Here is a 17490-nt window from a genome sequence, read left to right as displayed (position 1 = left end):
TATGTATTTTTTATTTTTATAATTATGAAATGCCCTATGTAAATATTCTATCATTTTACACTCACTAATACTGGGCATAAAGCAACTTATACTGTCGTTGGGCACATGATCAAGACTAACAACAGACAATAACTAATGAATGGTATATAACTGAAGAATAGCGTGAATTATTAAGAAACAATCAAAGAAGGGTGAAGGAAAGTAAAGGAGTTCTTCTTTGTTATATAAAGATTTAAAACTGTAGACCTTTAAAAGCAAATCAGATTTTTTTCTCTTTGCTTATCAAATGGGGGAATAATATCGCCACTCATAGAGAGATAGATGACTTGAATATAGGATACTGAAGAGACTAACTTACAGAAAACTAAGATGGGTGGTGATGAAAATTTGACACATATCAACAGAAAGGTAGAGCAGGCAGGAAGTGTAGCTTTCTGGTTGCATGTCCATATGTTGTTAAATCATATTTTTAAACATCTATTTTTCATCTTGTGAGCCTCAGAAAAGAAACTATAAACCCTTCACTATAGAGAGCAGGAAAATAGAACCGAGTTGATTGAGGTTTTACGTTCCTTGTGAATAATGCAAATTTACAGTGAATTATTGTGTCATCGTTACTCTGATCACCAGGAAGCTCAGAGCCAAATACTGGCATCCATTAAGGATTTTTTTCTATTACTGTTGCTTTATTTTAAACTAGTCAACCCCTGTGGGAATTAAATTTAAAATGTAAATAAAATCAATAACGTTGGGGCAAATTATAAAGAACCCTGCAGTTCCAGGGGAGGATATTATGTTTATTTTGGTAAGAAATTGATTTCAAATAGAGAAGAAAAAAAAAACATGAGCACAGTGTGTTTTTAGTTTCTTTAACAGTATTTCCTATTCTAAGTTGCATTTGTCAATATTTCTATCTTTTAAAAAGGTATAAAGTCTCATTTTACTTATGTGGCCTTTAACTCATCACTGTGCATGATGAAGCACTTAGGGAATAAAGGGAATGAAAATAATAAAGGCTTCTGATGTCTATGTTAGAGCCCTCACATTTTTATCCATTTCAGATTCACCAGAAAAATCTTCCATCCTGAATACTATTTACCCCTAGTTCAAGCATTTCTATTGACGTTCTGAATTAAACGTTGTAGCAAATCGTAACTAATCTAGAATTCAGAGGTCCTCACCGGTTTGTTGACTCTGACTCCTCCTACATCAGGGTGCTGTTTCCCTTCATCTGTGGGCAGCGAGTCTGCCTTCGTCACCGGGGTCCTGACTTGCTGTTCTGTTCCCCGGTGTCTTTACAAACAGCGAGGTCCTTTCCTTGGTGGGATTGCTCCTTCGTTCCGGCAACCCACGTGTCTCCTCCTGTCAAACAGGAACCTCCAATAATCTTTCTCCAGCTGCGTCCCCAGAGTCTGCTCCCTCTCCTTGGATGTCCACCTCGATACTTGCAAAATCGGTGTGTGCTTGCACAGAACTTCAGTTATCTTTCTGTCATTCTGCCACTAAGTTCTTCAGTGGTTTCACAAGGTTTGCTTCGTGTTCCAATTAAGCAATAACCTTATTGCGCATAAGATTGACACATAAATTTTTATATATTCTAACAGCTCCTATAAATAAATGCCAAATCCAATATCTTCTTCATGTTTTCAGAGCAACACAGGAAGTCTATCGGAAGCACATAGAAATCCTGAGTGAAAACCTGGAAAGAGAAATTCAGAGATGGTAAAGAAAACCAGTTCCTTTGTGTAGGTTATTTAGTATCTGAATGAACAGTGCCCCAAAGTAGGGAGGAAATCAGAGTACTTGTTGGTTGCTAGAATCCAAGAAACTGATTTTCTTAAGCTAAATTGTGTGAGTTCTGGATCTACATCTATGTATATAAGTGTGTGTGTGTGTGTGTGTGTGTGTGTGTGTGTGTGCCTGCGCGTGCACATTTTTTGGCCCTGACCAGAACCAAAGTTTTCCATTTCAATCGAGTAAAGTCACAAAATAGTAAAAGTAAAATTGCCAAGATTTGTGTAATGCCTTTTGCACATCCAGGCCTCGTGGGGACAGCAGGGGATGTGCAGGGGCAGAGAAGCGGTGGGAGTACAGGCTCTGCAGAGGGGCGACCCTGATGGCTCTACCTCTAACTCACTCTGGGATCACTGCTCAGTTATTTCATTATCTCTCTGCTCCCATCCCTATAAAGGGGGGAATGATAGCAGTGCCACCTCGTCATGGTAAATGTCATGATCCATGTAAAGTATTTGGATCAGCACCTGGCATCTAAGAAGCGCTTGGGAAAACATAACTCTATTTTTTTTATTGTTGTTGTCATTGGTAATAATATGATGTATATAAGACTCGAATGGCACATTCTGGCTCCCAATTATGTAGCTTTTCTATGTTGTGGTGGAGAGAAATTTGAGAACCTAGAAGCTTGAAATCCCTCATTAGCACTTTGGGTCATTTAGGTACTTCCATGACTCTTCTGCCTGGGCCTCTCCTTTCTTCCACTGCCCCCGAACCTTTCCCATTTCTCTCCTCACCTAAAGGAGGCAAGCTGCCAAGTGTGGTTTGTCCGCTGTCCTATTGGATGGGCCCACTGAGCATCTTACTTTTTTTTATTATTGATTTTTTTACAGAGAGGAAGAGAGAAGGAGAGGGATAGAGAGTTAGAAACATCGATGAGAGAGAAACATCGATTCAGCTGCCTCCTGCACACTCCCTACTGGGGATGTGCCCGCAACCAAGGTACATGCCCTTGACCGGAATCAAACCTGGGACCCTTCAGTTCGCAGGCTGACGTTCTATCCACTGAGCCAAACCGGTCAGGGCAGAGCGTCTTACTTTGAAGCAACGTGCAGATCCAGCATTGAGGCAGTCAACGTTTTGTCTTATTTTTTTTAGCTAATGTGGAGTCTGCATCGCCAATAGCACAAACAGTTTTGTGTGATCAGAGACTTTGTTTTGTTTTGCATCCCTTCATCTTTTCAGTAGACCGTTATGTCAACTTAATGATGACATAAAATTGTCCCAATCTTTTTGTTCTGATCTCTAGTGTTCTGACTCGGTGGAAAATAGCTTGTTTGACAAAAAGACATGGACGTTGGCTACTGAAGATGAGAGAAGAATTAGAAGCTATTATGGATCAAATCAAGGCCGCAGAAGATAGACGCAGTGAGTTAATAGAAGAGGTAAGGGAATGCAACAGACTTAGTGTTCGTTTCCTATATTGCATATCAGTAATTGTCCTTCAATATTAAGTTTAACGCAAAGATATTTTCCTTTCAGCTGACTTCAAGCTTAGGGTGAACTATGTAATCTTCCTAAGAAATATATCCATTTGCTGTGTATTAGCTATAGGAATTTAGCAAACGAAGTGGCAATTTTCTCCTGTGATCAGACACTTAATTGTTTTTTAGGAATTTGTTTCTAAAAATAAAGAGATCACACATCATTTATTTAACTTCCATATTTACCCTCTGCCCATCCTCCATTGTTCACTGACCCCATTCTCCATTTCCTCGTGTCATTTATAACTACTATTTGGCGAAGAAATTAATGTCTGAAGCGGGGGAAAAACCTTTTCAGTGGTTACTGAGAAATAATGACCTGAAATCAGAGCCAAATCTCATGCAAAGAGATATTCATTTACCTGGTTGTTGGAAAAAATCCAAGGATGACTGCTACTAGACAAATGACGAATCTTCTTTTTCCCCTCATTAGACCAGTGTTACAGAGAAAGAGATCACTGAAAATTTGGTACAGATTAAAAAAGTTGCATTAGATTTAAAACAAACAGAGACGGAATTTGTCATCAATGAAAAAAAGTTAATTCAAGAATTGAACAAGTATGAGGTAAATTTTATTTTACATCTAAGAATAATTATAGAGGGCTGTGTGCCGGGAAAGGGGTATATGTCCCATGCTCCTCTAATTAGTTAAATATAAGACAAATCTTTTAGTGTGAAGAAAACTACATTTCATTCTGAATCTTTCTTCTTTTCCTAAAAAGGAAATAGAGCAGCCAGAAATATTGTTGTACTGACTTCGGAACGGCTCAGAGCTGACCTGGGATAGACTAGGGTGCGGATGCTGGAGGAGGTGGATAAAAGGGGACCAGAAGTACCCAGGGCGCCCAGAAACAACACAAACCACGCCTTCTCAAGGTGACGGCGTGACCTTGAAAGGCCAGGGTGTGTTTCTCGGAGCCTGGCATTGGTAGAGAAGTTGAGGAGAGAAGAGATGGAGGTAGGAGCCTTCCTGACTTGATTTGGTTTGAAGGGGGAAAGAGGCCCAGCGACACCAAACAGTTTGTGTTTGAAGGCAGCAGTCCCTTGCTGTAGCGATGGAGTAGGGAGCCCTTACGTTTCAAAGTTTAGATCTGACCCTGGTCCAAGCCTATTTCCGCCCCCCCCCCCGCCCGCCCCCCCTCAGGTACTTATTCCCCAACACCTCATCCAGAAGCCTCTGCAGATAACTAATCCAAGAAGAGCCACTTCTAATATGAGTGACAGGCAAGAAGCAGGCACACCTTCCACACAAAAAAGGCTGTGAGAACAGACAAAAGGCAGAGCAAAGCGTCCCTGCAAATGAAGAGCACTCAGAAAAGTGATGCTGCCACAGACGAAAACTGGGATCAAATGTTCTTTCCTGAATTAAAAAAAAAAAAAAAAATGTAACTTCACGGGGCTGTGCAGGAAAGTCAGCAACTCGGGAGCACAGGCAGAAATGTCAGAGGACTGGCCAGGCGTAGGGAGAGGTGACATGGCAAGCGGCACAAGGCAGGGAGCAGGTGGCAGAGAGCGCGGCACAGAATGACACAGAATCAGAGGGGACGGTGGGGAGCGGTGGGTGGGAGCCCTTCTCTGTTGGTTGTACCACATCTGGGTGCGAGGTATTCTGCTAGATGCTAACAGAAAACAAAAAAACAGCAGAGCTTGGCCTGTCAAACGCCCAGTGAGGGGAGTTAGAAAAGAAACAAGATAAACAAAGAGAACAAGTAGTAGATTCGATGGTGATGAATGCTATAGAGAAAAAGAAAGCAGGGACATGGGCTGGAGTGTGTGCTGTTTTGAATAGGGTAGTCAGAGAGGGCCCCGCCCTGAGGCGTGAGGGAGCTTGCCGTGGAGAAGGCTGTAGGAGGCGGTGCCGGGCAGAGGGCATGCTGAGCATGAAGGTCTGAGGCAGGGCTGTCCTACCTGAGGAACAGAAAGGGGACAGGTGGCTGGAGCAGAAATGGGGAGACTGCAGACAATAGGAATGAATTAATGCATCCACACACCTCCTTATCTCCCCCCCCCCCGGCCGCCACCCCGATATTCTTCTGTAGAGAACATAATACAGATAACACACAATTGAGTTTTTTCACACTGCAGTCTGGAGAAATTTTCTCCTGATTCTGCACTGTGACATTTTTAAATCGTGGTTGTGTGTGTGTGTTCCTATATTTCTTTATAAGGATTTTAATGGCAATTTAGAAGGGGACATAGGCTGGTGTATCACTGTGTTAATTAGGGTGTAAGCAAGCTGCTTGTATCAAAGAGATGCCAAAACATAGTGAACATATGCAAGGTGTATTGTGCAGGGTTAGCAAGCCGCCCTCTGTTGGGAAGGGGACCGTGGCTGACCGTGTTGACTTCCTGCCCTGGTAGCCTGATAAAGGGGCACTGGCAGCTGTGGGGTCAGGTAGCACAGCTTGTGTGGAAAAGCCCCCTGGTGGGTGCGCTGCGTCTTGACTGGGAGCCTTAACTGCTGGGAAATCATGACATCGGGCTCTCCTGGGGTTGGTGCCTCATGTAAGTGGGCATGTCCCTTGCGGGGACCTAGAAGGTTTGCCCAGCAGATGCTGGTCCTCTCTGAACCTGGCGCTCTAGTACCCACCCGTGCGGGTCTCTTTCCCTTCATCTGAGTTTATCTCTTTGGTGGGGTCGAAGGGCACTGGCCTCTGGTCAGCTGTGTTGTAGGGCGCCTCCTGCTGGGGAAGCATGTCTGTTGCTGCCCTGCTGGCACTCAGGGATTTCTTCAAGTTACATGCAGATACAACTTGGCTAAAAATAAAAATGGAAGTTTTTCAGAGTAAACTGGGTCAAGTACGGCCTATTGAAACCTTAAGAGCCTGCGTATCGAGTTGAGAAGACCCACTGGTCTGGTCATTGCAGCAGGAGAGACGGTTCTTCCTCTTTCTCGGTAGAGGCTAAAGGGGAGCAATCCCGGGCGGGAGGGGCAGGTCCACCTGCTCAGCGTATGGCTAACACCTGTGGGTCCAGGTGGCGGCTTTCATTCTCATCCTCTCCAGCCAGGGGAGGGGGGGTGCAAGGGGGCACATACCCCTTCTTGCTGCAGGGGCGAGGCCCAGAAGTGGCCCGAACCACTTCTGCTCACATACTCGTTGGTCACACCCACCTGCAAGGGAAACAGAGAAACCCCTGTAGGTGGCAGCCATATGCTCTGCTGAACTCCGGGGTCCTGAGGTTCAAGGACAGGAGAACGGATAGTGAATGTCAGCTGGCCGCCTCTGCCTTCTTCACCATTTTAAACTTATCCTGACTTTCTAGAAAAAAAAAAATTACTCCATTTGAAATGAAACAAAACCTGAGATTGAATAGTAAGCAGGCAAATTCATGCTTTGCTTTGGACACTTGGTACCCATTTGCTGTAGAACAAGCATGTCAAACTCACAGGCTAACACGGGCCAAATAAACAAGGTTTACGTTTCTGTGGGCCGCAGAAACACAAAAGCTTCAATTTTCATAGAAATGTAGGTTTATTTCGATAGAGACATGCTGAATACAAAGCGCTGAAATAAATGAGTCATCGTTAACATAAAATAATAGAACATTTTAATAAAAATTAATATTTTTCTTGAACATTAACTTACCAGACTCTGCACAAATTAATAAGCGTAATGCAAATCTATTTTTCGTGTTCTCCGAAAGCGAAATATTTCCTGTTGCACACACCAAACCAGTCAGTCCAAGACTAATGACGTGGCAATCGGCTGCTAAAATATCTGCTGCTAGTATTAGTGGAGGGAAATGGTGCGCTTGCGTGTAAGGCACGTAAGGGAAATGAATGCAACACGATGATAGTAATCAGTCATTAGCGAACATTGTAGTTCGTTATTAACAATGTGTAACAGGACATTGTAAAAATTAAGTCACAAAATTTAAGTTAAAATGTTTCTTACATGCCGTTATAGTGGCTGGGCTGCAAAAACATTCACTGTGGGCCCCATGTGGCTGCGAGTTTGACATGCTTGCTGTAGAAGTATATCCAATTATTGCTACCCCCTCCCATTTCTTTCTTACATGCACATTTCTTAGAACTTGTGTATAATCTGTCCTGCTGCCTGTTTGCTTGTTTCGGTTTTGTGGGTTTTTTTTACCCATAAAATATTGTCAACCAAGAGAAGTTCCTCAAATGATTTGGGAGTACACACATGATAACAGCAGAATTGTAGCAATAGAGCTATAGAACTGAGAGGATCTTCGGAAAGCCATTGACTCTCATCGTCTTAGTTTGTAAGTGAGTCAGCCAGTAAATATTTTTTTAAACATCTAGGATGTGCCAGATACCTTGCTATGCACCTTAGGACAGGAGAAGACTAAGAGAGAACTCTATCCCTCAAATGATTTATAACTGCTCTCGACTGTTATGTCAGTTCTCTGAAACCATGCCTCACAATCAGCCTTACTTTCTTTAAAGCAAAAATTTGTTAAGAAAATGGAAAGTACCAAAGAAAAGGAAGATGAACTATTTACATATCTTCCCACACTCCAAGAGACAGAAGACGAATATATGAGCAAAAACAAAATGTTTCAAGAGCTGGGTCGTATTCTCACAGGTTTGTATGAGGCACTAAGTAATTGACCTTAAGCCCAGGTAAGGATTTCACCATTGACTTCTAACGAGGGGTTCACCCACCAAAGCAAGGTTGAATTTCCTCTACCTTTCCTCATCACCTTTAACTCTGTTCTCTATGGTTTGGGTGTTTTGTTTTTTTCTTATCTACGAATTTCCTCTCTTTTATAACACAAAATCTTACTGTTGCTGTTGTCAAATTTTTCCTTTTCTTTTTTAAAGATTGTTTAAAATTAAGAGTTAGTAGCAACTATATTATGTGGTTTCTCCCTGTACTTGGTAAAGGTAGAATCAACTTTACTACCACGTGGAGATTTTTTTCCTGTTTCTTAACATAAATTTGGAAATTATATCATTTCCAGCTATGATTTTAGCCTTAGGAGTTGGACAAAGGGTGGGGGCAGTGTTGGGGATCACCTGACTGCTAGTTTTTGTTATAAGCCATAGTATTTGACTTTTAAAACCAGGTTCATTTCTTATTTTGATGGATGTTTTTTAAGCCAAAGAACATTGTGGGTAGTTATTTTTTCTCTGTATCTCTTTTATAGAACAAAAAAAAGAACAGGATTTACTGAATGATCAGATTTCTCAAATGACAAGAGAGTTTACAAGACAAATGAACCTTTTGGTAAAGAGTCCATGCATCCATTCTTCTTTCTTCTATTAAAATGTTGATATAAAAAAATGTTGGTATATACTCACAGTAATACTTACCTGGCACCTTTGGAGTTTTCAGGAAATCCACATTGATTAAACTTACCCTTTTAATATTAATGTTTTGAAATTTTAGTAACAACATACATATACACATATACACATACATATGTATGTATGTATGTGTATTTGTATATCCTCTTCCCCACTTTTGCTGGACAGTTGTTCATATATCAAAATATATATGTGTGTGTGCGCGCATATATATATATATATATATATATATATATATATATATATATCTGTATCCTATATAATAAAAGCCTAATATGCTAAGTGTCTGGTCATCCAGTTGGCCGTTCAACCAATCAAAGTGTAATATGCTAATGATATGCTAAGGCTCCTCAACTGCTTGCTATGACATGCACTGACCACCAGGGGGCAGACAGTCGGCCCGTCGACCAGTTGCTGTGACGTGCACTGACCGGGGTCAGATGCTCTGACTGGTAGGTTAGCTTGCTGCTGGGGTCCAGCCAAATGGGACTGAGCAAGATGGGCCGGACAGGTGCTAGAGCCCTTCTACAGTCCCTCCCCGGCTGTTCAACCTCTCACGTCCCTTCCTGGCCCTGATCGTGCACCAGTGGGGTCCCTCAGCCTGGCCTGCACCCTCTCACAATCTGGGACCCTTTTGGGGATGTCAGAGAGCCAGTTTTGGCCCAATCCCACAGGCCAGGCCGAGGGACCCCACTGGTGCACGAATTCATGCACCGGGTCACTAGTATCTATACTAATAAAACGGTAATATGCTAATTAGATTGGACATCTTCCGGACGACCTTTCCGACAAAGCCATGGTGGCGGGGGCTGAAGCAGAGGCAGTTAGGGGCAATCAGGCCAGCAGGGAAGAGCAGTTAGGGGGCAATCAGGCCAGCAGGAAGAGCAGTTAGGGGGCGACCAGGCTGGCAGGCAGAGGTGGTTAGAGGCGATCAGGCAGGCAGGTGAGCAGTTAGGAGCCAGCGGTCCCAGATTGCGAGAGGGGTGTCCCGTATTGGAGAGGGTGCAGGCTGGGCCGAGGGACCTTCCTCCCCCCGCCATGCACGAATTTTATGCACCAGGCCTCTAGTGTATATATAAAGAGAGAGACAGGGACTCTAGAAGCAACTAACATGTAACCATGGGAACATCATTGGGTGGCCTCGATTTCCTTATTTATAAGGTAGAGATTGGCTTATGCTTTCTCAGGTTCTTTTCAGATCTGTTACTTCGGTAAGTTCCTATGAAGACAAGGATAAGTGTTAAGAGGTTGCAGGGTAGGGAGGGAGTGGATGAAAAGGGAACAAGTAAAGAGGTGTTTATTACCTTTTTAAAATTTATAATCACTAGTTAATGATAAACATGTATGTGGAGTTGCTTAATTAAAAATGGAAACATTCTATTCTTTGAGATGCACTGATATAAAAAGTAACTTTTAACACATTGCGTACCGCATAGAAATCTCTAAGACATACGCCAGGGATCGCACGTTTTTGAGCAAACTGCACGTTATTTAAATCATCATAATGCACTTTAGGTGTTGTTTTTCAATAATTACAACATTTTTATTTACAAAAACAATTAAACAATTAAAGTTCCTAGTACTTTTTTAACGTATGGCACTGCGTAAAACATTTTCGTCTGTGAAGAGGGACCAAACAAAATTTACATAAGTATCTAGATTCGCTCCCTTTTCCATGGGCGTGAAAAACGAGAACACTCGTGAGCGGTCCTTAACAGATGGCGCGCGAAACACGAGCAAACTCCTGAGCGGTACGAAATGTGTTAACATGTTATTGGCATAGAGAGATATGAAGGGGAAAATTGTAAGTATACAATATATACAATTTTATGTTCTTAATAAGATGCTGCTAGTGATGATTATGCAATGAATGAAGATTGTGATTTATAACAGTATAATAACTGTAGAGATTGTCTAGAAAACAGAAAGTTTCTTAAAAATCTATAAAGTAATATTCTTTTCCTTCAAGAAATATTAAATCCTCCCAAAAAATCCTCAACAAACTTCACTCTCCTCTTCCCTGCTTTTGCTGGACAATTGTTCATATACCAACATATATGCTATTTTGTGAAGTTGTCTCAACAGCTTAACTTAGGGTCTGTGGACCTGCTTCCCAAAGTCCATGAATAAATTTCCATGAATCAGCTTTTGGATTTAAAATAAAGTTTTTCTGCGGGAAGTTCTGCATAGCCTTTGCTGATGGTTCAGGACTTACTTGGGACTCCTCTCTGAACGTGGTCCAGGTGGCCTAATGTATCAGTGCCCTGCTCCTTGAATCTGTGAGTTAACTGTGGGCTTTATGTCTGAGCAGAGTAAACTGAGGCGAGAATTACAACAATTGCGAGATCAAGAAAGCGATAGGATCAAAAGTCATTTTGAAATTCTGAAGAACTTAGAAAATGAAATCTATGCACATGACCTAGAAACAGAAGCCTTGCTCCTGGAAAATGAAAGGTTGAAAAAGGTAAGTTCAAGAGCACTTCAGTGTGCGCAGTGGTCCTGGTTATAATCGTTATGAGAGAAGAGCTCTTAAGAGCTTTTAAATGAAGCTTAAAGCACCGACAAGAAGGTGCCCGAATCATACGTGTACAGCCTAATGAGCACACGAGGGTGACCAGCACCCAGATCAAGAAACAAAGCATTGCCAAAACCGGTTTGGCTCAGTGGATAGAGCGTCGGCCTGCGGACTGAAGGGTCCCGGGTTCGATTCCAGTCAAGGGCATGTACCTGGGTTGCGGGCACATCTCCGGTAGGAGATGTGCAGGAGGCAGCTGATCGATGTTTCTCTCTCATCGATGTTTCTGGCTCTCTATCTCTCTCCCTTCCTCTCTGTAGAAAATCAATAAAATATATTAAAAAAAAGAAAAGAAAAGAAACAAAGCATTACCGGTGTCCACGCACCCTCTCAGTCCCTTCCCGTCCCCGACCGCCTCGCAAGGGCAGCACCCGCCTGGCTTCTATCACTACAGACCAGTTTTGCCTGTTTTTGAACATTATACACGTGGAATGGGACAGTGCGCACTTTTTTTGCTCAACACCATGCTTGTGAGGTTCATCTTTATTGTCGGGTGCCATTGAGGTTCCTTCATTCTTAGCTCTGGGTGGGACTCGATTATGTGACTCCACTACACTTTATTTGCACTGTTGACAGGCGTTCAGAGTTTCTCCTGTTACAAATAGTGTTGCTAGGAACATTCTAGTACATGTTTGTTTGGTGAACATATGTACGTTTTTCTGTTGGGCATACACTCACGTGGAATCACAGAGCCATGGGGTGTGTGCCGCCCGCGTTCGTGCACAGTGCCCGTCTCCCAAAGACGTTGCAGTGATGGCCACTCTGGCGTTAATGTAGGAGAACACCAGCTGTCCCGCATTCTCACCGAAGCTTAGTCTTTCTCAACGTAACCATTCTGGCGGGTGTGCGATGGGGTCCCAGCATTTGTCTTTTCCTGATGACGAGGGAAGCGCTTATCCATGTGTTTTGGCCACTTGTATAACCTCTTTGCGAAGTGCTTGTTCTGTTGCCCAGTTTAAAAATTAGGTTGTCAGTCTGTTTCATATCGACTGTACGTTTTCCCCCCAGCGAACCATCGTGACCTCGGTGGGTCAGGCAGTGGGTCGGTGTATGCCAGCCGTTTGCGCAGTCCCGCGCATGTAAGAGGGATCCGGTCCCCTGGGATGATCCCAGTAACCTTATAACGTGGATGATATATTCTGCCCCTTCTATAGAGGAGGAAAGTGAGACTCTGCATTTGTAATAATTTTTTAATAGTTGGGAAAATAAAAGCAGTCCTACAGCAATAAGACTCTAAGGAGAAAATGCCTTTAGCTCCCTGGGAGATTGTTGTCCTTAGTTCAATGACAACAGTTTTCCCACCGATAGCATGTGTATTTTTTGGTAGAATTAAAATGGCGTAAAAGGTACCAAGGTACTTTGGAAAGGGAAATGTGTTCCATGGAGCCCAGGTACCATCATCAGTAAACACCCCCCCCCCCCGCTCCCCCCGCCCACACACACGCAACACATCTTTGTTCTTCTAGCCCTTGAACCAAACTCATAAGGAATTCCATCCACTCATGGAAATATTCCACTCTATTGTCTCCCTATCAAGGTGATATATATTATTTATTAAAATACTTGGAATTTTATTGCTATTTTGGTAATGCGTAAGCAAATGAATGCCTGTGTCATTCTAAAAGTTCCGCTTTTGGATTAAGTGCCCAATCTACTGATTCCTCTGGATGACCCTGTGCTTTTATCTTATTCACTCACCATTCTGTTTTGCATCTTCACTCAACACACACTCTGAGCATCCACTGAGTCCCAAACCCTGGGGAAGGTGCAGTGAATGGAGCTGAATAAGGCACTGCCCGAGCCCTTGGGAGGCTCACCCTCTGGCCAAGGAGATGGGCCTATAAATAGATCATTACAAGTCAGCGTGTTAACTCATTTGAGAGTTACGGGAGGCCAGCTGAACTAGGCAAGTCTACAAACAGTGATCCATGTTCAAAGAGAGGCAGGAATGCTGATTTGGACTTGACTTTGGTTTACTACAATATCTGCCGCCAAGCCATGCGAAGGCTGACACAAGGTCAGGGCTGCATGAGTAAACCCCGTACCACTGGGGTGAAAAACAGTTCTCTGTCATCTCCTTCTATGGTGGATGCTACTTCTTATATTTTTTTCAGTAGTTTTAGTCTTTACTATTTCTCTCTTGAAACTGGACCAGTGCCACGTTTACATCCCAAAGCCCGTCCTTTCAGAGTTCCCAGAGACGTTAGAGTTCCTGAGTAGTGGGTGGTCAGAAGAGAAAGCCATGACTTTAGTACCCCAACCACTGTTACCACCATCACCAGCCCAGTGAGCGGTTCTGTGGGGTCTTCTGCCTCAGGAAACCCTCTCCCTGATCTTATGCTGAGTTCTTCCAGTCAGGCAGCATCTTTGCTGTGACATTCACTGCACACCATTTTGCATAAGGAACATTGTGTGTGTGTGTGTGTGTGTGTGTGTGAGAGAGAGAGAGAGAGAGAGAGAGAGAGAGAGAGAGAGAGAGAGAGAGAGAGAGAGAGAGAGAGAGAGAGAGAGAGACGGTACATTTAGAATACCATTTAATTTCTTCTATGTAAAATTATATTCAGATACTGTGTTTATTTGGGTGCCAAAATGCTTGCTAGAAAGTAGGATCTTTATCTCCCTCACTAGAATGTAAGCTTGACAGGGCTGTTCACCACTGTTAGCACTGCACCTAGATCAGTTGATGGCACAGAGGAGGGATCAATAAATGTTTACTGAATGACTGCACAGAGAACTAGCTTACAGTAATGAAACTGCTTAAAACAATTCCATGCCTTTGATTTTCAGTATATTGCATACATGAAGACCAAGATAGAGCCGTACGCACAAGAAGCCAAGACGTACATCTACAGTGACCTGTCCTGGCACCTGGTAGCTAATTACGGTAGGTAATGTGTCCTGGGTGAGCTTTACATATGAAGTAGAAAGCTTTTGTTTTATTTAAATCAAATTTTACTGATTTGCATGCAATACATGCACCATCTTGAGTGCAATGAGTTTTGATAAATGTGCATTCCATTGTAACCACTGACAGCACAAACAAGATATAGAGCGTTCTCATTCCTTGTGTTCCTTTGTAGTCCCACCCGACCTCCAGTTCTTAGAAACCACTGGCCTGCTTTCTGTCACCAAGGATTGGATAGAAATGGAATGATAGACTATGCACACTTTTGTACCTGGCTTCTTTCACTCAACGAACTGTTTTTAAGACCCAGCCATGTTGTTGCACGTATCATTGGCTTGCTCCTTTATGTAGCTATATAGTATTCTACTACATGGCTGTACCATGTTTTTTATTTATCCACTAGAGGCCCAGTGCACGAAATCGTGTGGGTAGAGTCCCTAGGCCTAGCCTCCTGCGATCAGGGCCATCTCCTGCCCATTTGCCAGTCCCCAGGCCAAATGCTGCCTCTGCCGCTGGGCTGTCAGGCCACTGGGATCACCAGCTCATCCCTGGCTGCCCTGGGGCTCAGGCTGGTGGGAAAGCTTGTGCCTGCGACTTCACCTCCATGCATGTGTGCCAGGCCGGCAGCTGATGGTACATGCTATCCGCTCAGGGCTGCTCATGCAGGCGCCGCTGCCGTTGCCGCTGCCCCTGCCGCTGCTGCTGGGGCTTGAAGCACTGATGGAAGCTGTGGGGCGTGCCCGGGACCTACCTGCCCCAGAGTGAGCTACCCCGAGCAGGTAGCACGTTCCATCAGCGGCCAGCCCGGCGCTCGCTTTCCCGCAGGCCTGAGCCCCTGAGCAGCCGGGGATGAGCTGGTGATCCCAACGGCCTGAGAGCCAGCCCGGTTCTCCCACCACCCACCCCGATTGCCCCGTTCACCATCGCTGATCCATCGGAGCCTGCGGGCCGGGGGCAGGGACCAAGAGGTCAGCCGTTCAGCCCGCTCGCCAGTCCCCAGTTCCGCCCCGCCCCTGCTCGTGGACCAGTGGTGTAGGGACCGAGAGGTGGTCAATGCCACCTCATGGTGAGTGGTCTAGTGGTCGTTTATGGCCTCTGGCCTTGGTCATGACGTTTATGGCCTCTGGCCTTTTAGTATATAGGATTCACCAGCTGAAGGGCATTTGAATTCTTTCCAGTTTGGGGTTACTACTTTTCTACAAGTGTTTTTTTATTTTATTATGTGTTTTTAAATCCTCACCAAGGATATGGTTTTTATTGATTTTTAAAGAGAGAAGAAAGGGGAGCATATCGCAGTAACAGATATTGCACATCATTTACTTTGCTCACAAATTGCCAATTTTGTCAGAACTTGGTGGAGACAACTCGGGTCTGCTCCGCATGACTTCAGCTGGGGCAGCTCGATGTCCGGGTAACTCGGCAGCTGGGGGCTGGGGCCATCTGAAGACCACTCACCCACCTGGCTGACATGGTCCCATTCTCTGCTTGTTGGCAGTGGGAGGGCAAGTCTGATCTAATTCTTCTGTCATTTTGAAATTTTTTACACAAAACAATTTTGAGACACAAATAGCATTTCTTTGATAAAAATGTTCCAATTGTTTCAGTAACCTGTGCATTTTGAAAATCTTTACTTTAGCACAATATCTGAATTTGTGGGCAGAACTTCAGATTACTATAAAGGTGAGTTTTTTGTTTTACCTCCGTAAGTATCATATTTCTAAAAGTATTTACCCACCAAACAATGTAATGTTCTATGTCAATTATAGCTCCATAAGAAAATTAACCATTGAAAACATTTTTTAGTTCAGTGATTTACTAAACCATTTCTTCTGAGATCTTTTCTAGAACTTGGCGAATTTGCTGTGTATGCATATTTATTTTGCACGACTCATACCAATTTTGCATATATATTTTTGTCTTGGATATGATTTCCTGGACAGAATATTTTTTTTTTTATTTTATTGCAATTCATACACACCCAAAAATATGCTACTTTTTTTTTAAAGGAATTTGTAGGTGATTGTGAAGATACTTTGCAAGAAATAAAAAGTCTAATAGACAGGCTGTGTGCAAGAGATGAAAAAATAGAGAAAATCAGTATTTGGTTACGAGGGAATCTTGAAGAGTTGCGCTTCCTCGCCACCGTGGAAATTCCTGGTAAGCAGCACCTCAAGAGCTTTGGGTAACCAAGAACTTCCCGCTCCTTTACTAGCTGGTGGTATCCAGAAAGCCCTTCCCCAGATAAGCGTGCCTACTAGTAACGTAGTTATGCCCAACAGCCCACCCCGAATCATGCCCCAGACATTCAGGTGAGCACCGATTCTCATCTGCAGGGTCGAACACGGCAGGGCAGCAGCGCCGGACAGTCTCCCTTCTACCTAAGAGAGTTTTCTCCCTAACGGAACCTCAACTTATTTCTGATGTTTTAAACTCTTATTTTGAACACTTTCCAAAGCAGTCTTTCCAAACTCTTTCACACATTTCCTTGTCTTCATAAACAGGAGATACTGAGCATCAGTTTACCTTTTCTTCCCCGTCTAGGGATGCCTTCTGGGGCTCGTGAGATGTGAATACATCCTATAGCGCAGGATTGGTCCCCTCAAAATCAAGCAGCCGGGTCTCCCCAGAGCAGTGGTTCTCATCCTTCTGGCCCTTTAAATACAGTTCCTCATGTTGTGACCCAACTGTAAAATTATTTTCGTTGCTACTTCATAACTGTAATGTTGCTACTGTTATGAATCATAATATAAATATCTGATATGCAGGATGGTCTTAGGCGACCCCTGTGAAAGGGTCGTTCGACCGCCAAAGGGGTCGCGACCCACAGGTTGAGAACCGCTGGCTCCAGAGGAATATCAGCTTCCTCCTTGATTCCTTCTCTAACTCAGAGCCCTGTCCAGGGCGGCGGAGCCTGGAGCCAGCCCTCACACAGGCGCAGCAGGGGGTCCCAGGGAGGGAGCGAAGGTTGGGGAGGAGGCAGGAGAATAGAGTGCAGCAGAGCGATGGAGTTGTGAAATGGAAAAAAAAAAAGTCATTCAGCAAGGATATGGGTTTAGTAGAGGTCATTAAGGTTTAATTTTAAAGAGCATCTTCATTAGATAAGTACTTATAAAGGTGGGGTGTAGAAAGTAAAATGAAATATAATAAAAGCTAAGATGAGAAAAAGTGATGGGATTAAACACCGTTGCAATATTTGCGAAAAACCCGTGTTCTGAGGGTACTGCTGACAGGAGAAGGAATGCTTAGGCAGCCAATGAAGCGTTCTGTGGGAAAGCCCCTTTGTATCAGCCAGGAAGCTGTCTTGGTCTTCCTGCTGGTGCCTGGTGGTCCTTCTTAGGTCTGAGTGCTTCAAGGGTCCCTGGTGGGAGGGACTTGCCTCACTTTGTATTTTCTTTGCAAGGCTAGGCCATCCCCAGCAACTGTGGATCAGGGGAATTTGAGGAGCTAAATCATC

At 43.7% G+C, this 17490-nt stretch overlaps 1 protein-coding gene across 1 annotated transcript in view; it reads left to right on the top strand.

Annotated features, from left to right (window-relative positions):
* Positions 1-16222, top strand: part of CCDC175 (coiled-coil domain containing 175) — a 51832-nt gene extending 35610 nt beyond the window's left edge. The window contains exons 11-20 of the mRNA XM_036355154.1: positions 1651-1722; positions 3044-3179; positions 3712-3843; positions 7693-7831; positions 8397-8476; positions 10868-11020; positions 13919-14015; positions 14656-14797; positions 15641-15716; positions 16043-16222. Of these exons, the coding sequence (XP_036211047.1) occupies positions 1651-1722; positions 3044-3179; positions 3712-3843; positions 7693-7831; positions 8397-8476; positions 10868-11020; positions 13919-14015; positions 14656-14797; positions 15641-15716; positions 16043-16222 (1207 nt within the window). The remainder of the gene's footprint in view (positions 1-1650; positions 1723-3043; positions 3180-3711; positions 3844-7692; positions 7832-8396; positions 8477-10867; positions 11021-13918; positions 14016-14655; positions 14798-15640; positions 15717-16042) is intronic.
* Positions 16223-17490: the final 1268 nt, after the last annotated feature.

The sequence above is a fragment of the Myotis myotis genome, unplaced genomic scaffold, assembly GCF_014108235.1.
Source record: "Myotis myotis isolate mMyoMyo1 unplaced genomic scaffold, mMyoMyo1.p scaffold_m19_p_1, whole genome shotgun sequence".
NCBI classification, from domain to species: Eukaryota; Metazoa; Chordata; class Mammalia; order Chiroptera; family Vespertilionidae; genus Myotis; species Myotis myotis.
This window is presented reverse-complemented; position numbering and strand designations above follow the sequence as displayed.